The 25166-nt window shown below is 45.1% G+C and overlaps 1 protein-coding gene across 1 annotated transcript in view; it reads right to left on the reverse strand.

The window, feature by feature from the left end:
- Positions 1-25166, reverse strand: part of LOC146871856 (AMP deaminase 2-like) — a gene marked incomplete at its 5' end in the record, with an annotated part of 228855 nt that overhangs the window by 125399 nt on the left and 78290 nt on the right. The window contains 4 exons of the mRNA XM_085649103.1: positions 15206-15369; positions 20603-20729; positions 22103-22266; positions 23125-23256. Of these exons, the coding sequence (XP_085505229.1) occupies positions 15206-15369; positions 20603-20729; positions 22103-22266; positions 23125-23256 (587 nt within the window). The remainder of the gene's footprint in view (positions 1-15205; positions 15370-20602; positions 20730-22102; positions 22267-23124; positions 23257-25166) is intronic.

Here is a 25166-nt window from a genome sequence, read left to right on the forward strand (position 1 = left end):
CTGAAGCTTCCATTGAGATGCTTAGAGTTACTGATCCGCCTGTGCCACCTACTGCTGGTGGTTTGCCTGATGATCCTGAGTATGCTTATCCTGCAGAAGTCCCTTTGCCCCTATTACATACAACAACACTTACCCAGTCCCATTCTTCCTTTGAAACTGAATCATTGACTTCCACTGCCCCTTCCAAATTTTCTATATATTTTTTGCCTGGTTCAAGAGACATTTTTTGGTTGCACCTTGGACTTACATCTGGTTGGTGCTGATTTGTATTTTTTTATTCATGACAATTGGCTTTGTGGTGGTGTTTTTAAGACTTATCAATGGACACTACCTGAATGAGCGTTCTACAATTCAATTAATTGATGGAACTTTGGCCCCCCATTCCTCATCACACATCATGAAAAGAGACCAGACGTTTGTGAACATCACCGCCTGGCCTGTACGTGATGGGATTGCTTGGGATGCAGTGAACTTTCAAATTCATGGTCCCACCGAAGTTATTAATGTGCTAACTGTTTTTCGTGTTTCTATGGGTGATGTAGTTAAACAAAACATCCGCTCAGATGATTGGGATGTACAAGCAATAGAAGCACTGTTTTCTGATTTAAAATATTATGCTGCATTTGATGCTGAAGATCTGTATTTAAATACTGCAAACTACGATGAGCAATTTTGTTTTCAACATTATGGCACACATTTCCTACACAGAGCAAATACTTTTCGAAATTTTGTTAATTTCACTCAATGGGAACATTGTCCTGTCCCTATGCCTGGCAGCTCGGCTACTTTATTGAAAAAATTCACATACTTTTCGGATTTTAGTGTGTCAGACCCTGCTTCTTTTTATTTTAAAGTGGCGGTAGAACCCACTTCTAAGGTTAGATTGACACACACAAAATTATTATATTCCAAATCCTTCATGGATGAATTGGCTATTGGAGGGTATGATGTATGGAAAGCTACTATCGATCTTAAATCAGTTTGGGGAACTAAACCGTGGCAGGTACAGGGAACGGAGGCTTTGCATCGTGCCTGTCTTATCCCAAACCATATATTATTTTTAAATTCGTCTATTTTTCAGACCACCTGTTTTGGATTGGCTATATCTAAAATCTAAAAAATTTATTTCCCCCTCGATCCTGGATCTGGGTGCTTATCCTGGTTGGGAAAATCACTCAGATCTGTCCCTTACTATGTTGCAGTCCCTTGTTTCCAATGGCACCTTCAATATTTCAACATTGAATCCTAAGGGTTGGTTGGTATGGCAAACAAGCTCAGATTCCTGTCAACGTCGGTTTCTGGATTTGGCTCCAGGGTATACACAACTTAGGGTTGACCCTCGTTTTACATCTTCACACACGGTGACTACCTACTCTGTAGATAAGTTATGTCAGTCGTGGATGCAACATTCCACGTTAACTTCAGTTAAGTTTCATTTATCACGATTGAATGAAAAAATAGATTTGAATGATTTTATTAAGGGTCCTGCAAATGGCAGGTCTAAACGATGGGCTTATGCTATTTACAATGAAATTTGGAAATTGTCGCATATTGAAGCTGCTTCTAGATTACGTGCTATTGACCAGGCCAATATGGAAAAAGTACTGGCTGTAATAGATAATAGTATTAATACTTTGTCTTCTAGAATTTATACATTAGATAATATTGTTTCTTCTGTCGTAGACATTGTGCAAGATGATGTATCTGTGTTGTATCATGGCCAAAATCAGTTGCGTTCAATTATGCAGTTTGCATGGACATTACAAACGTTAAAGGCAGGGAAAGTCCCTTGGGATTACATGAATATTTCATCGTTGTTCCTTCCTTTTAATTTGACAGCAAAACAGCAGTTCATGTCCATGAAAGACGCAACTTACGCATTGTTGCACATTGAAAAATTAGAGCCTTTACCTTTTTCTGTTGCTGAGTTAAATTCAGCCGTGTGGCTTATACATGGATTGGTCACTTTACCTTTTAGTTTGTTCAAATTTAGTTCGTGCATGAAGCATTATCCCATTGGCAGATATGAATAACTTGGTGATGCGTTCCTGCATGAAGTTTGGTCACTTCCGTTCACTTACAGATGCGTAAGGGATGGCAAGGAGGTTTACTTAAACGGTGAAGAATGCACTTCCGCCCCTGATCATTCTGTGGTTTGTAGACATATACAACTACATGGCGCTTGCAATATACACGCTCCGAATTTAGCTTGTGTCCTAAAGGGGATTCCAATGCCAGTTGTAACGTCTTCTTTTAAGCTGCTTGCCAACGGTAGTTATTTGCTTTCAAATAGTGAAGCTTGCTGTGGGATGCTAGTGGGTATTCCTTACATAGTCACTGTTTCGCAAAAAGTAGTTTGCTGTAATAACGTCCTTTTCCTACCCCCGCAAGGCCGACTCGATATATCCATCTGACCAGCGATTCCAACCTTGAACGCAGAGTTCAATAGGATGAGCAGAATAAGGGCTCTTTTGTCTAAAAAAGAGGTTGCGTTGACTTCGTCCCGTGAAACATTTCTTCTTAATGTGGCGAACACACGCACTGAGGTACAAGCTCTTTTAAATACTGACCTCCCCCTCCATTTTGGAACCTTGATTCAAACTATCTTTAATGCTTCGTCTACCACTGGCCTTGTTCATTTTTTTAAAATTGTGGGCTTGGGCCTCGTGACATCTTTCCAGACTGTTTTTGGTGTGATCCCCGCATTTTTACATTCTATTTTTTCAAGTGTCTTCGGAGGGTTCCCCTTGCTCCTCGCTTTGGTGGCTGGGATCCTCTTGTTGATTTGCGCACTTCCATATGGCTGCACACCAGGAGTTGCAAGACAGCATGCTCCGCTTGCTCCATCTTCGTAGCCAGATGCTTGATTACTACGGCACCTTACCTCTGGCGGTATTAAGCGTCAAGTATGGATTGTCTTTCCGGTTTCCCTTTTTTACTTGTGTGCAACCTGTCTTTCATTGCCTAGATTGTCCCTTCCAATGGGCTCTGGACTTGTGCCTGTCAAACTTGGCATCACCTGACCCGGATTTTGATGAACTAATGTGTCCCTTAGTGGCTCATGAATTTGATTGTTCTGGTGTCGGGTTTATGGCTTTGGGTGCTGCACACGGAGTCCTTGGTAACTGGGATATCGGAGAGGCGGCTATTGAATTCCTTGAAAGGAGTTATATCGAGGATGCTGACAGTTGTCCTATCATGGTGCTGGATGCTCCGATGATTGATGAACACGTGTGTTCCTTTCCCTTGTTAAATTGGATGGCGGATACTTTTGCGGAACGCTCCAATGATTTCCTCTTGGAAGCTGTTGCAACTTACAGTGCTTATACCTTTATGGATTGACTGATTGACTTTGTCACTCCAGGATGCATCCAGGGTTGTTAATTTTTCATCGAAATTTTTACAAATTTTTTTGAAGACATCATTTTTGTTTTCGACGATTTTTTACTTTTTTCTCGTTCTCGGACTTTCCACTTACCTTATATGGACTTATGGTTCATGCCCTTGGTTCCGTTCTATATCACTTGAACTCTGCGTTCTTGATAAGTGTATCCCTATTGGTTAGTGCTCCGATCATGGGGGGGTGTAGGATGGATTAAGCCACGCCCTATTTACAACACTAAGTTAGCATAACCGAAATAATTGTTAGCAAGCCAGCTTGTCGTTTCTGCTGCGCTGCACACGACACTGTTGTTATGTGTTATTCGTTTAATAAATGCTGACTCGACTTTGCCTTACAGGATAACAAACTGTTGTTTCACATTCTTAACAGTGAAATGTGTCCTTGGTCTGTACATCATGCAAAGAACGAGTCTGGGTCACTAGAAGGTACAGAGTGTTGTGATTAGATTGATCGTACCACTTTTTAGACATATCATACATACAGCTGCCAATGTCTGAAGGACAAGCGTCTTTAATATTGCAGAACAGTTTGGTTTTAGATTCATTCGAACAGAAGAGCTGATGCATGAGAGAGCTAGCTGATCCTTTGATGTGATTCTACTAAGCTGATCTATACGGTATGGGGTCCCCCCTGTTAACCTAAGAGATCTTCTAATAGTCTAATAATAATAATGTATTAGATTCTAGAGAAAGGAGTGTGGCTGTATACCACTGTCATTATTAGTATGATTGCTCCTTTCATTTTATATGGTATTGTCATAATGCTTATGGTTCTGATCTGTACTGTTAGTCTGCTCGTGTTAGCCAAAGTACTGCATCTTAGGACACGAGGTTTATAAAATAATCTCTTTAAACTTTACCGTGTCTGTATTATTATGTTGTGGACTAACAAATAGATACGAACAGGTATTTCGGATTCCCACCACTCCTGAGAAATATCTAAGTCGCTTGTTCTGGTTTGTCTATACATTGGGACCGCCTAGCTAGATCTAGGCTAACGAATGGGATACTAAGCTAGTCGGATAAGGGGTTCTGGGTTCTGAGGGGAGTTTTCTGGTACACCACAATTCTCTGAGGTCCTGGTCTCCTGCGCATAGTTCTGTGCAAAAGCAGAATCCCTGCAACAACATCGTATGCAAGCTCTACAAAAGTGGTGTTTTTGGATGTGGAATTGTATGTGAAAGACAATAAGATCCATAGTAATATGTATCAGAAACCTGCCTCATGTAACGCTATATTGCATGCTGATAGTGCACATCCTCGGCACCAGATAAAAGCGATCCCATTTGGTGAAATGATGAGAGCGCGTCGCAATTGTAGTGAAGAGAGTCAATTTAAGGTATGCATTGCGGACATTGAAAGACGATTTATCCAAAGGGGTTATTCTAGACAAGACATTTCTAAAGTCAAACAAAGAGCTCTAAAGATCAATAGAGTATCTACATTGAAACCGACTCGGACTGTGACACTGGAAGTACCTATTATTAGGATGATTACTGATTACAATCCTATTAGTAAAACTTTATATAAGAGTTTGAATAAGCACTGGCACATCTTGAAAGCAGACAGGACATTAAAGGAATTTTTAGGTGATAAACCTCAAATTACATTTCGTAGAGGTAAGACGTTAGGTACATTATGGAGTCCCAGTTACCCTACTGATAAAAAACAGGAATTATGGTTGACACAGTTTAGTAAGGGATTTTACAAATGTGGTCACAGTGGTATGTGCAAGTTTGCAAGAGACAAAACAAAACAATTTATGGATGATAAGGGCCAAACATACGATATCTTAACTAACATTAATTGTAGTACCAAATATGTGGTATATGTTATCATGTGTAAATGTCAAAGAATTTACGTGGGCAGTACGATCAGGGCATTGAAAGATCGTGTCAGTGAGCATATGAGAGCAGTAAAATATAACGATACTAGATATCCGATTGCAGAACATGTTCACAACTGCGTAGCACAAGGTCCATCAAGGTAATTTCAATTTTTTGGTATTGAGCATATTAAGTTAGACCCACGAGGTGGGAACAGGGAGCTCCAACCGCGGAGACATGAGGCTAGGTGGATCATGCGTTTGAGGGCAGTTGAAGTAGGTCTCAATTATGACCATAAGCTACAGTACTTTCTGGGAGATTAGGCATTATAGAGATGTGAATCAATCTTTCTTGTGCAGTTGTCAGTAAAATATGTTTCACAATGGAATTGTAACGCCCTGAACGTCTCAGGATCGTTTAACAGACACGATAATGAGAACGCAACCACTTGTGAAGGTTTAGTTATTTTAATGAAGGCAAAAATAATACAAGGAATAAACAAAGGTTATAGTCACTGGAATCCTCCAGGCTAAGTACGTTACCAGCCCACAGCACGGATGGTCCTAACCGTCCTCTGCATATATGCCGATCCCGGCGTATGCCAACAGAGGGCAGAAATGAAATGGCCGACAATGCCAATCGGTAGGCTGTGAGGGGCACGAAGAGTGTTGGGGAGAATCGAGGAGTCAGGGAAACACCCAGCCGGGGTCTCTACCTGAAGGGAGCAGCCGCTCAACCTCTTCCTCAGACTGCACCGGGACGCGGAGTCACCTCCTGGTGATGCGTCACCGATACCCCAATCACAAGCAAAGAAGACTGAACCGAGAGCAGCCGCTCGATCGATCCTGTGGACTTCCGAGTCTGTAACGCGGCAAACACCTCCTGGTGTGCGTTACAGCTGGCAGTCCCTGTATCTCTGGTCGGGCTGGGAGTTACGACTCCAACCAGCAAAAGCGCCACTGCGCTTTGACTCAGCCGAGTCAAAAAGCGAAGCTCAATGGTTATCCGGTAGAGCTTCCAGGTCCTTCACAGGTGACGATGGGGCAAGACACGGCCCAGGGAGTAACGACTCGACCTACCTCCGTTCTTGCCTTACTGGAGCACCACTCCGGAACACTGCTCTTCACCAAGCAGGTACGTCGGTGTAAACACAATATCCGACAGCGTTGTACCTCCCGGTTCCTCCCTTTATAGGGCGTGTTTTCCTTGAGTTATGTAACAGCTCTCCTGTTTACATAAGGGCGTGTTTTCCTTGAGTTATGTAACAGCTCTCCTGTTTACATAAGGGCGTGTTTCCTTGAGTTATGTAACAGCTCTCCTGTTTACATAAGGGCGTGTTTTCCTTGAGTTATGTAACAGCTCTCCTGTTTACATAAGGGCGTGTTTTCCTTGAGTTATGTAACAGCTTTCCTGTTTACATAACCTCTCAACCGCTAAGCATCCTGGGAGATGTAGTCCGTTTTCGCTGGTTACCGTTTTCCTCCCCTCGCATGACAGGAATTCTTGACAGGAATAAGTAAGTTGTTGGTAGTTTTGAGACATATAAGGTCATATTATAATTGTGGCAGTGATAAATATGAATAAAGTTATTACAATGAGCCATAGAGTTGAAATTAGATGCATATATGAAAAGATTCTAGATTATGTTGGTTCAATTTGACCTTTTTTGCATTTAATTTTGTTCATTTTCATCTATTTCTCAATGTGATTCACTTTAGCGGCGCTTCCACTAACTTCGATATAGTGTAATATTGATGTTTTAAATAGGGAACATAGAAAGTCCCTTTTCGATCTACAATTAATTGTAAATTGGGCTGGCGAACATATTGAGAGAAGAGCGAGCTCGCTCTGTTATTTAGAGTTTGGCTACGTGACTTTGATTAGAATACACTGTTCTTATACCGTGAATACCTTTCCAAGATGGCGTCCACTTTAATTATTGCGGGAGTCACCTTTTTGATGTTTATATTCTCGTAACTGTATACGCGTACTTATACTGGGTTGGCAGGATAATTGAGAGTTGGTTCGTTTTCATTAATGATGATTATTTGACCGTACTGGTCATTTCAATTGTAATTTAATTTTAAATTTTATTTAAATTGGTTGTTTAGTACTTCATGATCCTAATACGATACTTTAATGCACCAAATACTTTATCAAGATGGCGTCCATAGAGGGAAATGGAGTTAGTCACCTTTTTGATTTTCATGTTTTTAAAATATGACGGCGTTGTCACGTTACTGCCTATGCGTACCTGTATTCGGGTGGCAGGAGTTTTGAGAGGTGAGCGGGCACGTAATCCCCTAAAACGTTTCAGGACCGTTAACAAATTAGGCAGTCCATTTTGAACATTATATTTGTCCCATTCGTAGGTCCCGGTACTTCAGGGAACCTACTTGCAACCTATTTTGGAGCGAATTGATCGAAGATTGGAACGTTACTTTTGTTTTTTTCAAGTGCACAAGTATGGGGTAAGAATGATTCTTGGATAAGTCTTTTGCCAAGTATAAAACACTTTTCAAACTTGAATGCTTCAATGCCTTTAAACTCTTCGTAGGTTATTGAAGATTACAGTCTTGATACCCAAGTGGTAATATATGAGCTTATTTGTCTCGGACAACGTGGGAGTCGGAGGTGTTGATTTCACGAATCAAGTGAGGTGAGAAGCGATTAACAGCACAAGTGACAGTATCTTAGATTACTGTTGGCTTAATTTAGTTAATTTGTTTATGATTTTATATTAGTCTTCCATGATTGTTTTCTTTAGGGACTTTATTGCAGCATCGAAAATTGGCATGAATATTAGGAACCCGGAGGGAATTTGATTTTAATTGGAAATATAAGGAGGTAAGATAAAATAGGTCAAATAGCAGGCGAACCGATCTTGGGACAGATTAACCTATGCCTCATGTGTCTCGCAGTTACTAATACCAATATAATATTGATTAGTTTAGGAAATCTTGGACCAAAGGAACTCAAGGTACAAAATTATTAAGATTGGATGGTTTTGTATAACCTGCCTCTCACAAGGTTTGGGTGTTATTACCAGTACGGATATATGACAAGATAACTAGTAGGTTGTAACTAAGGTTTATAGGACACTTGGGCCCTACACAAAACGATTGGTTCCTTATGAATTACTGCATGTGACTGACATAATTTTGACATGTTAACATGTGTATAATTATTGAGCAATTATGCAAGGATTGCATGTTTTTTTATATGCACATCAGTTCTTTCCTCTACACGAGTCTGTATTTTGGGCTTACTTAAATTAATTTGTATTTAAATATTGAAGATTCCATTGTTTGTAATTTTATGTTACTTCCAGCCCTGAGGAAGTCGTTTGGGTTAATCCCTATTGCGACGAAACTTGTTGGGAGTGGAATATTCTATTGAGGATTAAAGAAGAACGGAAGCCCGAATGAATACTGTCTTTTCTTTGATTTATTCTCATTTTGTGTCTTAATCATTGCGTGTGCATCAACATTAGTTGTTAGTTTAATCAATCAATGATTGAGCCTTTTAGGGAATTGGGTGGTATTCCCTAGTGTGATAGCACCGCAAGTACTCTTATAGAGCTAGTTATTTGCACTGTGGATTCTTGTTGGAGCGCTAGGTCTTTTTCCCTTACACCCAAAATTTTATAAAGGCTTTGGAGGGATGTTTGTTCTTGTAAAATCGATGGCGATGCAAACATGTTTTTTTGCAGGTGAAGAGTGTTTTCCGGTCTGGTGATCACAGTGAAGTCTTTGGGAAGTTATTTCACTGGTTTGAAGATGGTCCAAGGAGGGGGAGACCCTCCAAACTAAAGTGAGTTAAGAGGTAAGAAAATATTGCCAGTGACACCTCGGCCTCTTTCCCTTTTGTCACCATAACAAGGAAAGGAAATTCTGAAACTTCAGGTGCTGGTCAGTTCCCTGGCAAATTCTAGACTTGGCTCTTATTACACACCTCAAACAAGCATTTGCAATGCAATAGGTCTCGCATTTACGAGAGTTTGAGCTATTGGCATTGTAAATGATGATGCCTTTTATTTATCTGCTTTGAAAACCGACACATAAATCGAAGGCATTGTCATTTACAATGCCAATAGCTCAAACTCTCGCAAATGCGAGACCTACTGCATTGCAAATGCTTGTTTCTATTTCCGTGCCTCTTTTCTCTTTTCTGTTATTTTCCTTTTTCTCTTCGTCCATTTCTCTCCACTTTTGCCTCTTTCCCCCCTTTGCCGCTTTCTCTTTTCCATCTGCCCGCCCAGTCTTCCCGTGCTCCCCGCCGCTGCTGCCCCCGCGGCTCCTCCCCCAGTGTGTTGCTTCCGCCTCCCAGCTGATCACTCTCCCCCGACCCCTACTTAATAGCGGACGCCAGCAGCAGGCGAACAGCTGGCACAGCGAAGGCAAGCCCGTCTGCGCCCATTCATGACCTGACCGCGATCAGCGCCAGGGACCCTGGTCCCTCGACACCCCGCCGTTACGACTCTAGCACCCTCCACGCTCTCAACCCCAGAGGCAGCAACAACTGCCAGCTCTCGACGCCGAGCAACAGCCATAGCCCGTTCTCCTGCTGTCATTGCCGCCGCACCTTCACCCATCTCCAGAGCCCAGCAGAAGCCTCCAGCCCACCGGATGCCAGCACACACAAGCTACTGAATTGCATCCTCCTCAACGTACGCTCCCTGCACAGACGCCATAGAAATCTGGGACCTCCTCATCGCTCATATGCCCGATGTCGCCTTCCTCCAAGACCTGGACCAACGCCAGCTCCGCGCCCGACATCGCAACAGCCATCCCCGACGGATATAAGATCCTGAGAAAAGACCACCCCACCCACCCAGGAGGAGGCCTTACCATTGTCCACAAAAGCTCCCTCTGATTAACAACCACCGACTCAGACGATGACTCGCCCCCATGGAACACATCCACGTTCTGATTCAGACCAACCCCAGAACGACGCTCTGCGGAACACTCTTCTACAGACAGCCTGGGCCCCCTCACTCCGTTCACCAACGTCATCGTCGACCTCATCGCACCCCAAGCCCTCGCCTCCAGAGACTAAATACTACTCGGAGACCTGAACTTCCACCTGGACAACCTCAACGACCCCAACACCACCACCCTCCAAGAAAACCTCACCAAAACAGGGCTGAAGCAACTCATCTTCACCCCCACTTACACAGCGGGACACACACTCGAGCCCGTCTTCGCAGAAGGAAACAGCATCTTCTTCAGCCACACCACGGAACTGCTCTGGACTGACCACCGTTGCATCTATTTCTCCTTTAGTTAACCCACCGCACACAAGCACCCACGTTGACTCCCACGCAGAATCTGGAACAGTCTCTGAAGAATACCTCACCTCTGCCCTCTCCTAACCTCCCACCCTAACTACGATGGACGCCAACACCTCAGCAACAAACCTCCACCAATGGATCGCCAACTGCGCCAACACACTCGCCCCCCTCCAGAACACTACGAGACAACACACCAAGAAAGCTAACTGGTTCACCAAGGCACTCCAAGAATCCAAGCACTCCTGCCGACGACTGGAAAAGACGTGGAGAAACAGCAAAACTCCGGAAGCACGCTCCACATACAAAACAGCCACCACGGCACACCACCAACTCATCAAATCCACAAAGAAAAACTTCCACCAAGTCAAAATCCTCTCCAATGCCCATAACTCCAAGGAACTCTTCGCAATCATACAGGAATTTGCCAAACCCAACAGCGAAACAACTAACGTCCCTCCATCGCAAGACCTCTGCAACAGACTCAGCTACTTTCACCTCAAAATTAAGACGCTCTATGACAACTTCGACAACCATGACCTTGGCACCACCGCAACCCCCACCCCGTGCGATGTCACCCAACAGACCCTTCTCACTTGGACCTCACTCACAACAGAAGACACCCTAAAGACCATGAAGAGCATTCAATCCGGATCTCCTTCTAACCCCTGCCCACCACACATATTCCAAAGGCATCGCACTCGAGCTACGTCTCCCCATCAACTGCTCCCTCGAGACTGACACATTCCCTGACAACTGGAAGTGAGCCGAAGTCAACACCCTCCTAAAGAAGCCCTCCGCAGACCCGACGGACCTCAAGAACTTCAGGCCCATCTCACTGCTTCTTTTTGCAGTCAAGGTCATCGAAAAGGACGTCAACACCCAGCTAGCACACTTCATCGAAGCCAACAGTATCCTAGACACCTCTCAATCTGGATTCCACAGTAACCACAGCACTGAGACCACCCTCCTCGCTGCGCAGACTACATCTGCATCCTCCTCGACCAAGGCCAAATGGCAGCCCTCATCCTCCTGGACCTGTCAGCAGCTTTCGACACTGTCTCCCACCGCACACTAGCCACCAGACTCCATGATGCCAGCATCCAAGGAAAGGCCCTAGACTGGATACGCTCATTCCTCACAGGCAGAACACAGAGAATAAGACTCTCGCCCTCCCTCTCAGAACCGACAGACATCAGATGCAGAGTACCCCAAGGATCCTCCCTCAGTCCCACCTTCTTCAACGTCTACATGGCCCCCCTTGCAATCATCGTCAGAAACCATGGGCTCAACATAGTCTCCGATGCCGATGACACCCAACTCATCCTCTCCCTTACCAAGAAACCCGACATCACCAAGATGACCTAGACCTAGACCTAGATGAGGAACAGATGCCTGAAACTCAACTCAGAGAAAACAGAAGTCCTCATTCTCGGCTCCACCTCCTCCGCATGGAACGACACCTGGTGGCCCCTCGACCTCGGAAACCCACCCACCCCGACGGACCATGCACACAACCTCAGAATCATACTTGACTCATCACTCACCATGAATTGCCACATCCACCCCATCTCCTCTGCATGCTTCAACACCCTTTTCATACTACGCAAGACATTCAAGTGGAACCCCCCCCCCCCTCCGACTCCAGGAAAACTATCACTCACGCAATCGTCACCAGCAGACTAGACTAGGGCAACGCCCTCTATGCCGGAATAAAAAAAAAACTCCTCTGTAAACTCCAGACCGTCCAAAACGCCGCAGCCAGACTAATCCTCGACATCCCACAGCACAAACACATCTCCTAACACCTCCACAACCTCCACTGGCTCCCCATCGAAAAAAGAATAACCTTCAAGCTGCTCACACACGCTTTTAAGACCCTTCACAACACCGGACCCTAATAACTCAATGACCGCATCTCCTTCCACGCCCCCAAGAGAAACCTCCCTCAGCCGACCTCTCCCTAGCCACTGTCCCATGCTTCTGCAGGACCAGAGCGGGTGGAAGGTCCTTCTCCTACCTCGCTCACAAGACCTGGAATGACCTCCCTGATTGATTGATTGATTGATTTATCCTCCATGATGCAAAAATGGCAGAAATCGGCCTGAAATTAGGACAAACTTACACGAATCATGCAACATATGCTATGCCATTGGACAAGCTAAATAGAGCTTTTAACCCTCAAGGATCAATGAAGTAGGCAAATGTACCAAAAACATTTTCTAGATGTTAAAAGCAGTGAGCATGGCCAAGTCCTAACTCCAGCCAGCATCCACACCTCACACATTATTATCAGCCCATGGTCACTTAACTCCATCTGCACTGACCAAACAGGAGCGAGTTGAGGTAGACTGGGAAAACAGACAGCCTTGTTCCTGAGGAGTCAATCTCACATCTCTGCCTTCTGACAGGCGCTTTACCCCTGTCTTCAGTTAGCAGACGCAGAGCAAGGAATGGAACAGCACTGGTTCTGCCCTTATTAGTCTGCAAACTGCCCCCCACCCCCCATTTTGCGCTCAAGAACCTCATCAGAAACACGAATCTAACAAAAGGTGCAGGGAAACCTTGTCCAACCTTAAATAGTGTCAGAAACATTGCAATATAGATATATACACGGTTGCTTGTTACATAGATAAAATACTTGATGTTCTTGACGTCAACGAAAAATGTAACTCACCATAGAGACGCCACATGCTTTGTATTTAAGTTAGTCAGTTATGTCCAGTTTACAGCGGAGTTAAACAACAATGGGCATCAAACCGGTTACAACATAAGCGATTACGTCATCGGTGTTTTGGGGTTCCAACTAGACAGTGTATTTCAAGTGGTTACTGTGGTGCAACATCGGTAGGTGTCAGCACCTTAGGTAGTCGAGCCATTAGATAAAGAGTATCAAGCGGAAAAACAGCATCACATTGTTACCAGTGCCAACTATGCTAGGTGGTCATGTTGGGTTATATAGGCAGGGACACCTGGTCAAATTCTTCTGAGAGGCCTTGTTTGGGCGTTGGAGCATCACTGGGCCGGACTGGGAATCAATAAAAGCTGTCCCGATCCCTTCCTCCTGCTCCAGCTCTCATGTTTTCCTTCTTTCCCCTAGCTCTCGAAGCTCCCCCTATGCCCGCTTAAACCACCTAGGGGAGCTGGAGAGAATGACACAGGCACCTGCAGTGGCCCATTGGTCTAAAAAACTGACCGCCACAAACTTCAGTCCACCGGGGAAATGCCCGGTGGAAAGTAAATCAGTCCAGGCCCGTCACAGAAAGTACTCTGAGCTGCGCACAGCAGCCGCTGGCTCAGGTAAGCACGGCGAGATGGTAGGGCACGGCGGCGGGGGGGGGGGGGGGGGGGGGGGGGGGGGGGTGAGGACTGACGACATAATAGGTATTATTTATTTAGTTTCATTATACCTATTGCCCCCCCCCCCCCCCTCCCACCCCATCACGCCCCACTGCGTTTACATGTGCTGGTCGCCGCTGGCAGCATAGCCTGTTAAGGGTAACAGTGTTCTAGGGTTTACATACAAACACAGTGCAGGTGTTTCAGCACAGGCCTGTGGCTTGTTCGAGAGTGCAGACCAAATTTAACAGCGCATGTAGTTCAGGACAGCTATGCAGCTTATTAGGGGGCCAAAGTTACACTGTTACCTGCACAAGCTGTTCAAGGTAACTAGATCTGGACAAGGAAGTTGGGTAAAAGGCCATTCTTACCTGTGCAGGTAGCTCAGAGGGGCCATGCTGGGGGAAGAGCTGGGAGATAGTCCTAAATGTAACAGTAGGTGAGAACGTGCATGTTGGGAGATGGGAGCAATGAAGGGATACACTAATATGTACAGACCATTCAGAATGGCAGAGAAACAAATTACAGTGCCCACCACTAGATGGCAGAATAATACACAGCTTGTGAATCCAGTCAGGTTGCTAGTTGGATAGTGAAGGACCGCTGATCTCACCCGTATAGGTGGAGCAGGATAGGCATGTTGTTTGTGAGAGTGCAGAGATACACTGTCACCTGCACGACCTGTTAAAGGTAGCCATATTTGGGGCAGGAAGAGGGATGTGGCCACATTTCTACCGGTTCAGGTAGGTAAGAGTGGCAATTCTGGAGGTGTGCTGTTTGGTCAGGGCAGCCATGTATGATGCAGGGGCACACTAATGTGTGTGCAATCTCATCAGCGTGGTAGGTACAAACTAGTGAGCTGTCTAACGACAGATACGCTGGCTGGAAGAATGTTTACACCCGATCGTACTTGCAGAATGTTCAGTATGGTTATGTTGGAGGATGCAAGGGTAGCTCTTACAAGCTTATATAAATCTGGGTACGCTCTTACAAGCACACATCGTTTAGGGCCAGCGGGCAAGGCAGTGTTGCTTTGCTTGTATGGATGTGCAGGACTGCCAGGTAGGGGTCCAGCAGATAGTTCAGGGGGGTTCCGCTGGTGGAGCTGCATATAAGTTATAGACTAAACAGCGCAGGTGGCTCACCACGACCACGTTTAAGTGGTTGCCCTTGTACTCCCACATATGGTTCAGGAAGGCCATGTTCTGGTGGGGGCTGCACACACACTTATTACCTATGCACCTGTTTCAGGACTGTCGTGGCGATTTAGGTGCACACATACATCTCTTACCAACGCAGGCTGCTCAAGACTGCCATGTTAGGCAGAGCACTCACACACATCTCTTACCTGCGCAGGTGGTTCAGCACAGCCATGTTGGCATACATGTAGTACAGATAATATGAATATGGTGGGTTGTGCTCATCAGTCCAGTTCTCTGGTAGGGGGCTGTCCAAGTTAAAGATGTGATGCTCCGGCTTGGATTCATCATCCACACTGTCAAAGCCGTCCACCTGTCCAGGGGTGAATGAGGAAACATAATCACAGTCACATAATGTAGCAGAAAGGAGGACTAGGAGGAGGTTAAAATACACCTAGATTTACTCAATAAGCAAATAGTTTATTTCTGCTGCAGTGCTGGATCAGAAGGTTGCATCTAAAAGAACTACTATGGGCGAATCCGGCAAAAATGGCAAGAACTTCATCTACACCGTGAATGGGATCTCAACCAACACCACCGTGTCAGGCTGCATACTGGACAAGTCTGAGGGACCAGTGATGCTTCTGTGGCACAAGATGCCTTCTGTCCATCACAAGACCCCGCTATCCAACCTAAGAGAGAAGTCCTGCACTTTTCAAACATGGAACACCCCAGGAATCCAGCTCTAGCACAATCACTCTACTTCTGTTCATAAAAGGGATATAAAACCCGGGTGTGAGCAGCGTCTGTATGCGAAATATATGGACACGCTACTTCAGCAGTTTACTGTCTGTGACAAGTGGGATAATCGAAGTACATCCAAATCAGGTTTAAAAAAAACATTTCCGTAAACTGGCTTCATTGAGGCCCACTCACTGTGTGGTTGATGATACATTTATGTGAATGGCTACCAGGCCTGGATGTGCTCAAAACTTAAATACAATTTGTTTTCTTTAAAATGAAAAAACATTTCCGAAAAAGCCAAATATAGTCTTTTTTGCAAAGTACAAAGTTAAGTAAGCAAGGCAGACTTTTTCGTTAGGGATGTACATTATTCTGTACCCAACCTTCCCTTAATTTAAACCACACATTACAAATATTTTTTAACCTTCACAATTCAGTATGTTCTCATTATTAGCATCCACCAAAGGAGGATTTGGTTAAGGTAAAAAAATATGCAGTAATTTGTAGATTGTGCGGCATAGGCGCTTATGACCAGCAACCCGCTTAACTTGCAGACAAGCTTGCAAGTCTTGAGGCTCTCGGCACACCCACAGCCAGGGCACCATCAGACTGCAGACTAACAAGTGTAACTAAGAAAAAACAAGCGAGCAGGCCTTTTACAGCTATGTATCCAGGACCTGAAACAATATACCTGTATCCATGAGGACCCCCGAGCACTGTTCCAGTGTAGAACAGAGCTGAAGACACATCTCTCAAAAGAACACTGAATCATAAGGCGGTAACAATCCAATAAACAACTATCTTTTCTATCCCACAGTGACTACGCTTGCCTTTGACCCTATGCAGCACTCGGCTGCCTTCTTGGGTAGGTTTGTATTAGACAAGTTCCACATAAATACATAGACATTGAGTCCTGGAAGCTTTTTTAGGTCTCACCTAGCGTTGTAGCGCGCATGCGCTACTCGCTCTGCGAGGCATATTGTAGTAGAGTGAGTTTTACAAGTGGAGTTGAAGCCCCGCCCCTTGTTTTCATTGGCTTGCGTCATCCTCCATGCTAAACGCTGGCTTTCGATTGTAAATGAGGCTTCTTAGTCCCTCCTTGTTACCGCCCTGTCTCCGTTTGGCCCCACCCATCCGGCCTGGATCTTTTACTTGCAGCGTTACACTGTCTCCTTTAACTAGTCAGTAAGCACAATTTTTTTTCATTCGGCATCCCACTTTCACTTTAAGTGTGAGACATGGCGCCCCGGAGAGACAGCACGTCCTGCGGCTAGTTTTAATTGAAATTGACACAGTGGCGGCCGCCATCCACAGCCTCCTCCCGCCGTGCTTTAATTGAAGTGCCTCTCTTTTGTTGTGTACTCGGCACGCAACCAATTTTTTTTATAATTGTAATTGACACAGTGGCGGCCGCCGGCCACAGCCTCCTCCCGCCGTGCTTTAATTGAAGTGCATCTCTTTTGTTGTGTACTCGGCACGCAAACAGTGTTTTCTTTTAATTGAAATTGACAACACAGGCGCCGTTGATGTAAATTTCAATTTAAAAAACATTTTTGCGTGCCGAGTACACAACAAAAGAAATGCTTGAGTGCGCCATATTAAAGCTAAGGCCCCCTCTCTCCTTCAGCTGCACGCTGATTAACACACACACAGTGGACAGACAGCTGCTTTTTGTGCCCCATTTCCCATTACCATACTAACTTTAGAGGTAGGATGGGGTGTGGCCACTCCACCTCACCAGATTGTATGCATGGCGCCCCACAGAGGCCAAGAGGGGGCAAGAGGACAAGATATAAAACACTGAAATAGGGTTGTGCTGGTGACAGACAGAAGCACAGCGCTCTCAATATATTTCGCGCCAAAGGGAGGGTCTGTTGGACAGACTCCTCACAAATGAGAACAGAACGTATTAGGAGTCAGATACCAGGAGGCTGGCTATCGATTCAGCCATAAAACGCGTGCTTGGGAAAGAACCGCAGGCCCCTCCAGCTCTGATGGCGTTTTCTTACACTCCAGATGTGCAGTGTTTGGCCACAGGCCTACCCGCCGCGCGGCCTTGTTAGCGCAGGGTGGCGGTGGTAATTGCTAGTTACGCCGCAGTGAGTTACTGGCCACAGCAGGGGGAGTGAGAAGGCACAGAGGGTCATACACACAAAGCACCGGCTGAGAAAATATGCCTCCAGCTGGGAAGCCTGCCAATTAATAAAGGGAGCCGAGCCCGCGTTCCGAATTGGCTGTAAGAGTAAGAGCCGAGTTATCAAAATATGTGGCATGTAAATCATGCAACAAAATTCAGGTTAAAAATATGATGCACTGTTAAAAAGACTGTGGGGCAGATTTATAACGGACTTGCGCCACTTTTACGCCGCCGTTGCATCACTTTTGTGACGCAGCGGCGGCGTAAACCCTGCGCCATGTTGCGCCCCATTTACAACGTGACGCATCTAGGGAGATGCGTCACGTTGTAAAGCTTGCGCCACATGTAGGCGTACCTGCACAGGGGGGGGGCGTTCCGGCGCAGGATTGCCTCCGAAAAGTGGCTGAGTGAAATCTACAAGATTTCACTCAGTCACTTTTCCGGCCATGCAGCGTCAAAACCCTGCGCCTGCTTGAAGCAGGCGTAAGGATTGACGCAGCATTGTAACGATAGGGCACCCCCGAGCCTTGCTGGAGCCGCGTTGCGCTTGCGACGCAACTCCAGCAATGCGCCAACCTTCCGCCATCAGATGCGTCACGCATCTGTTTATCCTTGCGCCACGATGCGCTGCATTGTAAATGCGGCGCATCTATTGTGGCGCAAGGGTAAACTTTCGTGACGCATCTTCCCTGGCGCATCCATGCTGATTTGCATGGATGCGCCAGGGAACATAAATCTGCCCCTGTGTCTTTAACACAGAGAACCAATTTGTTTTAGTACATTTGATTATATCACTGCACTTTATAGAAGTGGTAGTCTATAACAATCATTTACAATGCAATAGGCCTCGCATTTGCGAGACTTTGAGATACTGGCATTGTAAATGACAAACCTTTTAACTATGTGTTGGTTTTGAAAACAGATAAATAAAAGGGATTGTCATTTACAATGCCAATAGCTTAAAATTTCGCAGATGCAAGACCTATTGCATTGCAATTGCTTGTTGTTTATATCCTTTTGAGGAACGTCGGAAAACAGGTCTGAAGCACTTTTTGCGGCTTAAGGCCCAACTCTCTTGTTTATAATTGTTGACATTTTTTATACAATCGTATTTTTCAGTTGCAAATAACATTTTGACTTTGAACACAACCCTGCTTCAGATCCAACCAAACCCGAGCCAAACCAACCCAGTCCAAATGAACCAGAGTTCAGTCCAAACCTAACAGCACCCTACGCCCAGTGCCACATCAAGCCCACTGGATCACAATTGTCCCCGGACAACAATCATGTCTCAATCCTGACACAACCACATCCAGAGCCCAGTCCAAGGGTGAGGCATCTTGTTGTAAGGAGACCTAATGAAGACACTACTCGGCGGCTTCTCCAAGTATTCTTCTTTCCTCCTTACAAGGAGCCAATCTTCAGACAGCTTCCACACTGCGATCCGGAAACTGGCTGTCGTAAGAAACTGCTTCAAAATGTTATTTGCAAGTGAAAAATACCATTATATAAAAAGTGTCAACAACTATAAACAAGATGCGTTAACTGACTGTCGTAAGAAACTGACTGTTCAGTGTTCCGAAGGGCAGAACCTGGAAGATGTAATTGTTAGGGGTGGGCGGAATTTGCGGAATTAACCTTCGCAAATTATCGCGAGAATGTTTAAAATTATCGCAAACAAGCAGAAATATCGCGAAGATGCGGAAGTTTTTTTCCGGCATGGTCGCGAGATTTTCTGCATGGTTGCGGGTCGCCAACTTACCCATGTGGTTGCTTGCGGGCGCGGCCATCTTGTTTTGAGTTGTTCTCGCGGTGCATGATCGCGAGAAGAAAGACGTGATCGCGCGACGCATGACGTCACTGCGGGCGCGAACTGTCGCGAGACAGCGCAAATGGCTAAAAACAATACAACATCTCATGGAGAACGCGACCGGATCAAGAAAACTTGTCGGCGAACGCAGGGATTCAGGTAAGGCGATCGCGCGCGCGCGAGAATGTATCATTTTACAGCGCGAGCAAGAAACAAATTATCGCCAAGCTGCGGAAACCGGAATTTTTGACATTTTCGCGCTCTCCGCGGAACGCAAAAATGTCAAATTATCGCAATTTCCGCGAACGGAACGAAATTTTTGCCCAGGCCTAGTAATTGTACATTTAAATAAGAAAGAAACACAGCACGGCAACCAGCCCGTGCAGTGATTCTCAATAAATGTCATGTAAACAAACGCATGCACAATACATGTTAAGAAATAAAAACAACACATGTTCACTATCAAGGCCTATGTTACGAATGGCCTGAAAATCCTCCCAGTGACGCTGGCCGATCCGAGTTATCAATATCTGACATACATACTGGTAGTGAGGGCTGCTGATAGTGGGATTACTGGTGGGACCCTCAGGGTCCCCTTAGAAATGAGAAATAACAGAGAGATCAGGCGTCCTGTGTCCGATTTTCCAAGTAATTCCTCAATTCTCTCTGGATTTTCAAAAGCAGATATCTCTTGATTTCAGCAACCAAAATCACTGAGTAAAAATAAACAGATAAGCAGGGTTTCCGCAGATCCCATAATTCCCATTGGGACAGTATCTACTTCTACTAGCCTGTTTGGAATTAAGAGGCTACTTGTAATGAGGGCCCAAAGAGGCTACTTGTAATGAGGGCCCACCAGTCTTATGGTATCACCCAGGTTCCAAATCTCAAATGGGTACAGGCCGAGGAACTCACGTGCTCCAAGAAGAGGTGCAGCTCTGGGTGGCTAGCAGGGTTAACTGTGGCCTCAAACAATGGCATGAAAATGTTCACCAGCATCTCTTGGAAATTAGCCAACTGATTCTTGGAGCGATAAACATCACTGAGAAAGAAAAACAGAATGTGTGAGAGGGTATAGAAGAGAGATGGAACTAGATCTTACTACTACACAGATATAAATGACACCTTGAGGGAGCTGAGGCAGTTTCTCGCGGCTCGACCACCCCTACATGCATGTAAGTGGGGCTGACGCTGTGAGCTCCAGCAATGTGAGATATCATAGGGTGGTCGCACACCCTCGCTTGAGGACTGTGAGAAACCAATGAGGGGTTGTACAGAGATCACAAGGCTGTGGCTCACATGGGGGAGGGGTACGCTCTAGAACCCTGAATAACAAGGGTCCGGCATGCATTTTAACGCGGTTTATTATGACTATTATCAATATCCATAACCCCATGCCCCTCTCCTCAGACTGCATGAGAAATCAAGTGTTTAAGTGCAAGTAGCTTATAGTTGGTGGACGAATCCCCCTTGCTGAGAAGCAGGGCAAAATGGCGGTATAACAGATTCAAAAGTTCTGCTGCCAAAATATGCTTTTCGACAAGTGTTTGATTACTGAGATAAAAAAAGCATTGGCAAAACCAAAATGTCTGCCCTTTGCAAGATGATATGGTGGGTAAATTTTTAATTGCAAGCATAGGCCATAAACAAAACGGTGAAAAAAAGAAAACATGCTGCTGCGTTTAGCTGGCCCTACGCTTGCAATAAAAATAGTAATGAAACAATTAACAATTGAATTTAGTTATATCAGAACAGAATTGCATCTTCCTAGCAGGCAGGTGTACGTAGAACAGCTATAGATGCCCATTTCAGTTTTGATGCACATGACAGGAACATATAATTATTGTTGCTGCAAAGAAAATGTACTATTTGCTTTGTATTACTGTAACCTGATGACAAAGCATAAACAAGGATGACTCAGCAATACAAAAATAAAGAACTAAAAGGAAAAAAACACGGGCAAAGTTAATTATTGGCCCACCAGCCCTGGCATTGAAGTAAACTTCTTTTGACTAGGAACTGTACATTTAATTAGGAAAAATGCTGCCAATGCCAATGGAAAAAAGCCAATGGCTGAAGTGCCACTGCTCCATACTAAGTGCTCTGGTGGGCAGAAGCAAAACGTGAGTAACAGCTGAAAAAGTCATTTACCCAAATCACTCTGTTTCATTTATGATTTTTTGTTATTACATGAGGCTGGTGAGACCAGAAAAAGTGTGGGAAAAGTGACAAGTCTTGGAAGCGCCCCCTCCCCCAATTAGTGGTGCTGTGACAAACTGGAAATGTAGGACCAGTATCAAGATTGATGGGTGTGCTTGCACCCGGCACGCATAATTGCATTGAGGTTGACAGCAATGTGTGTCTGCTTATTACATTTAGATGCCAGTGTGCAGAAAGATGCTGTGAGGTACTCACAAGAGTCGTGGCACCTGGATTAGCCAGCGCACGTTGTTGGAATGCACCTTGTGGTTGACGGCCCACTTAGCCAAGCTGTCCCATTCATTCATGGAGCGGCCATAGATGGAAAGACGAAGCTCGGCATTCTGGTACTTGCTCTCCTCCAAGTCGGCCATTACCTCCTGTGAAAAGAAAGTACAGCAGGGCAAACAAACACTACCCGTGTAGACGCTAAGTAGAATTTGGAACAATGAACAAACAGCGACATACAGACAGACACGGGTCGCATCTGAAACAGAGGGACATGGAGAGAACTGATAGAGCGACAGTAATAACTAGACAAACACTGGGACAGACTGACAAAGAGAGAAGACAAAAGGACCACTAGATAGGCATTTGGAAAAAGGCACATATACAAATGAAGTAGCACAGAGGAGGAATAGGAAACATGGTATACAGACAGAGACTTACTGATAGACAGAAACAAGGAGAGTCGTTTCACTGACAGAAATGTTGTCAGAATGGCCTTTGTACTATGTGGTCCTCCTAGTCCCTGCATGGGTCTCTGTGTGAACATTATCCCTTTAGGTCCAAGGGTAGGTCTCTGTTTGCATATCAGCTCCTAAGGCCCCCAGAATTATTGCAATACATACTTCAGACCCTATGATCCGCACAGTGATTGTGGTGTACACACTATGGATGCAATGCGCAAATTGGCTGTCAGACTGACCTCCAAATGGATCAGTGCACATTGGTTTGTCGGGCGCCAAGGCCAGTGTCAGAGTATGTCTGGGGCACTAGTCCAGTGGTGGGCCTCAGTGCACACATAAGACTTATATATTTTTGGGTCATTTTAGTGTGCAATTCATTCTCTCGGGCACCAGGATCATCCCAGTGATAATCATCCCACTGAGATCAGTTTTTGAGTGGAACTCAGTGCTCACACTTATGACTGACACAAGAATACGTCTCACTGCAAACATCAGCCTTGAGTCCTCTGGGTTGGACTCACGCTCCACTGGCTTGATGCTGTGCCTTACCTTAATGATATGAGCAAAGTATTTCCCAGAGACACGGTTGTCCGTCTTGATGAAGATCTCACGCAGGATGGACTCTCCAATTGGGTTGTATTTGGCATTGAACTTATCGAAGCGGTGAAAGGTGTTACGGTCCTGAGGGAGTACAAAATAATTGGATAAAATCTATCATACAGGCATGTACCAGTTTCCACTTCCTAAGCACTCCTCTTTTCTAAATGTGCCAAAGAATTTAGATTTCCTTTCAAATAGTTACTTATCTGCATTCATACTTCTGTGGGATGTCATTTAACAAGTCTTCCTACATATCAGGTAGGATTAGAAAACCCGAGCAATTTTTTAAAGTAGCACTCGAAAGGTTTCTGTATCTTTACAATACTGATCCCTGCTATGACTTCCCTTAACCACAGCCAAAATTGTTAACTACTGACATATATGTGTGAATCTGTTGGATACTTCCAATTCAGATTCCTCGCCCTTTCAAATTACCCCAGGCACCAGACAGGATATGGAGGTTGTTCCGCAATTGCTCCCACGGCCACAGGTGGTGTCTTTGGACCCTGTTGTGGGTTTGCCCAACCTCCGGAAATGATGATGCAAAGCCATATGTAGTTGCCATCCATGCATACTGTTGTCAGTTCCTTTTTTCTGCACCTTTCAGTGCAGAACCAGAGCTCCGGTCCGGATGTTTTTGTCAGTTCACCGACTTCCCAAAAACATTCTAACAGTGTGCTAGGGAAAATGTTTTCTCCAAAGACTGCAAGCTATAAATCTTGTGTGTCCGTGGGAAGTAGGTGTTGGTCATATACCCACACAATGTCTGCCTTTAGTGCTTGGATTCCAAGCATGGCTAGAAGTCCTGTGTCAAGTGCTCCCTGATGCACCTGAAGGCTATCAGGAAGTCCACAGCTAAGCTGTATGTCCCCAGACACAAGAAGTGAGGTTGGTCACATTGAAAGTCCTGGGCCAGCTCCTGAGTCTTGATTACTGTCAAGGGCACCGTCCTTGGGTAGGTCCAGGATCAAGTTGAAAGACAAGTCTCTGCGCAAAATCAAACAAGCATTTGCAATTCAATAGGTCTTGCATTTACGTCAGTTTAAGCTATTGTAAATGCCAATGACTTTTATTTATCATTTAAAAACGATAACAAAAATAAAAGGCACTGTTATTTGCAATGTCAATAGCGCAAACTTGCGTAAATGCGAGACCTATTGCATTGCAAATGCTCTTTAGATTAGTGAGTAGAAACGCTCCCTTTCGGCGCACGGCAAATTAAATAAATAAACAAGGACGGCAGCTAAAGTGATAGCGGACTGCACTGCAAAAAAAATAAAAATAACACTTACCAACTTATGAAGGAGACCGTGTAACGCCGCAAGTAAAAGATCCAGTCCTCATGGGATATCACAAATGGCGACAGGGCAGTAACAAGAAGGGACTAACAAGCCTCATTATAATAAATTGGAAGTGAGCATTTACCAAGGACAATGACACCAGCCAATCAAAAATATGAACGAAGCGAAGACAATGCTTCCACAGCATACTCGACTACTGTATGCCTCACAGAGCGAGTAGTGCATGTGGGCTGCCGCTAGGCTCGACCAAAAAATCTAATCAAGAGTCCACTCCTTCCCACTGCTACCGCTACAAAGAGAAGTCATGCCATTTGGATTCAAAGAACCAGAATTCACCGCCATAGTCCAATTTCGATTTGATTCTACAGGTGGAGTTGGTGTACCCTATACTGAATCTGAGGCAGGCCGAGGTCTTCAAAGAGGCACTTCTGTAGTTTTACAGACATTGTGGTGTATCCTCCATGCCCCACTGATTCACCAGGGCCACCAGTCAGACTTCCATGGTCGTGGAACTACAATGGCGCTGATTGACCAAGTTAGAGATTTGTCCTGCCCTGTGCCAGCAGCAGACCGCTCCTCCAGGCCTTTGTTGATGGCAACACCAGAAACCAACACCAAATTCTGATCCGGAGCTGAATTTGGCTAGATTTCGCCCTATGTGATATTCTGAAATTAGCAAATCCCTCCCTC

The sequence above is a fragment of the Triturus cristatus genome, chromosome 1_1 (genome assembly GCF_964204655.1).
Source record: "Triturus cristatus chromosome 1_1, aTriCri1.1, whole genome shotgun sequence".
Classification (NCBI taxonomy): Eukaryota; Metazoa; Chordata; class Amphibia; order Caudata; family Salamandridae; genus Triturus; species Triturus cristatus.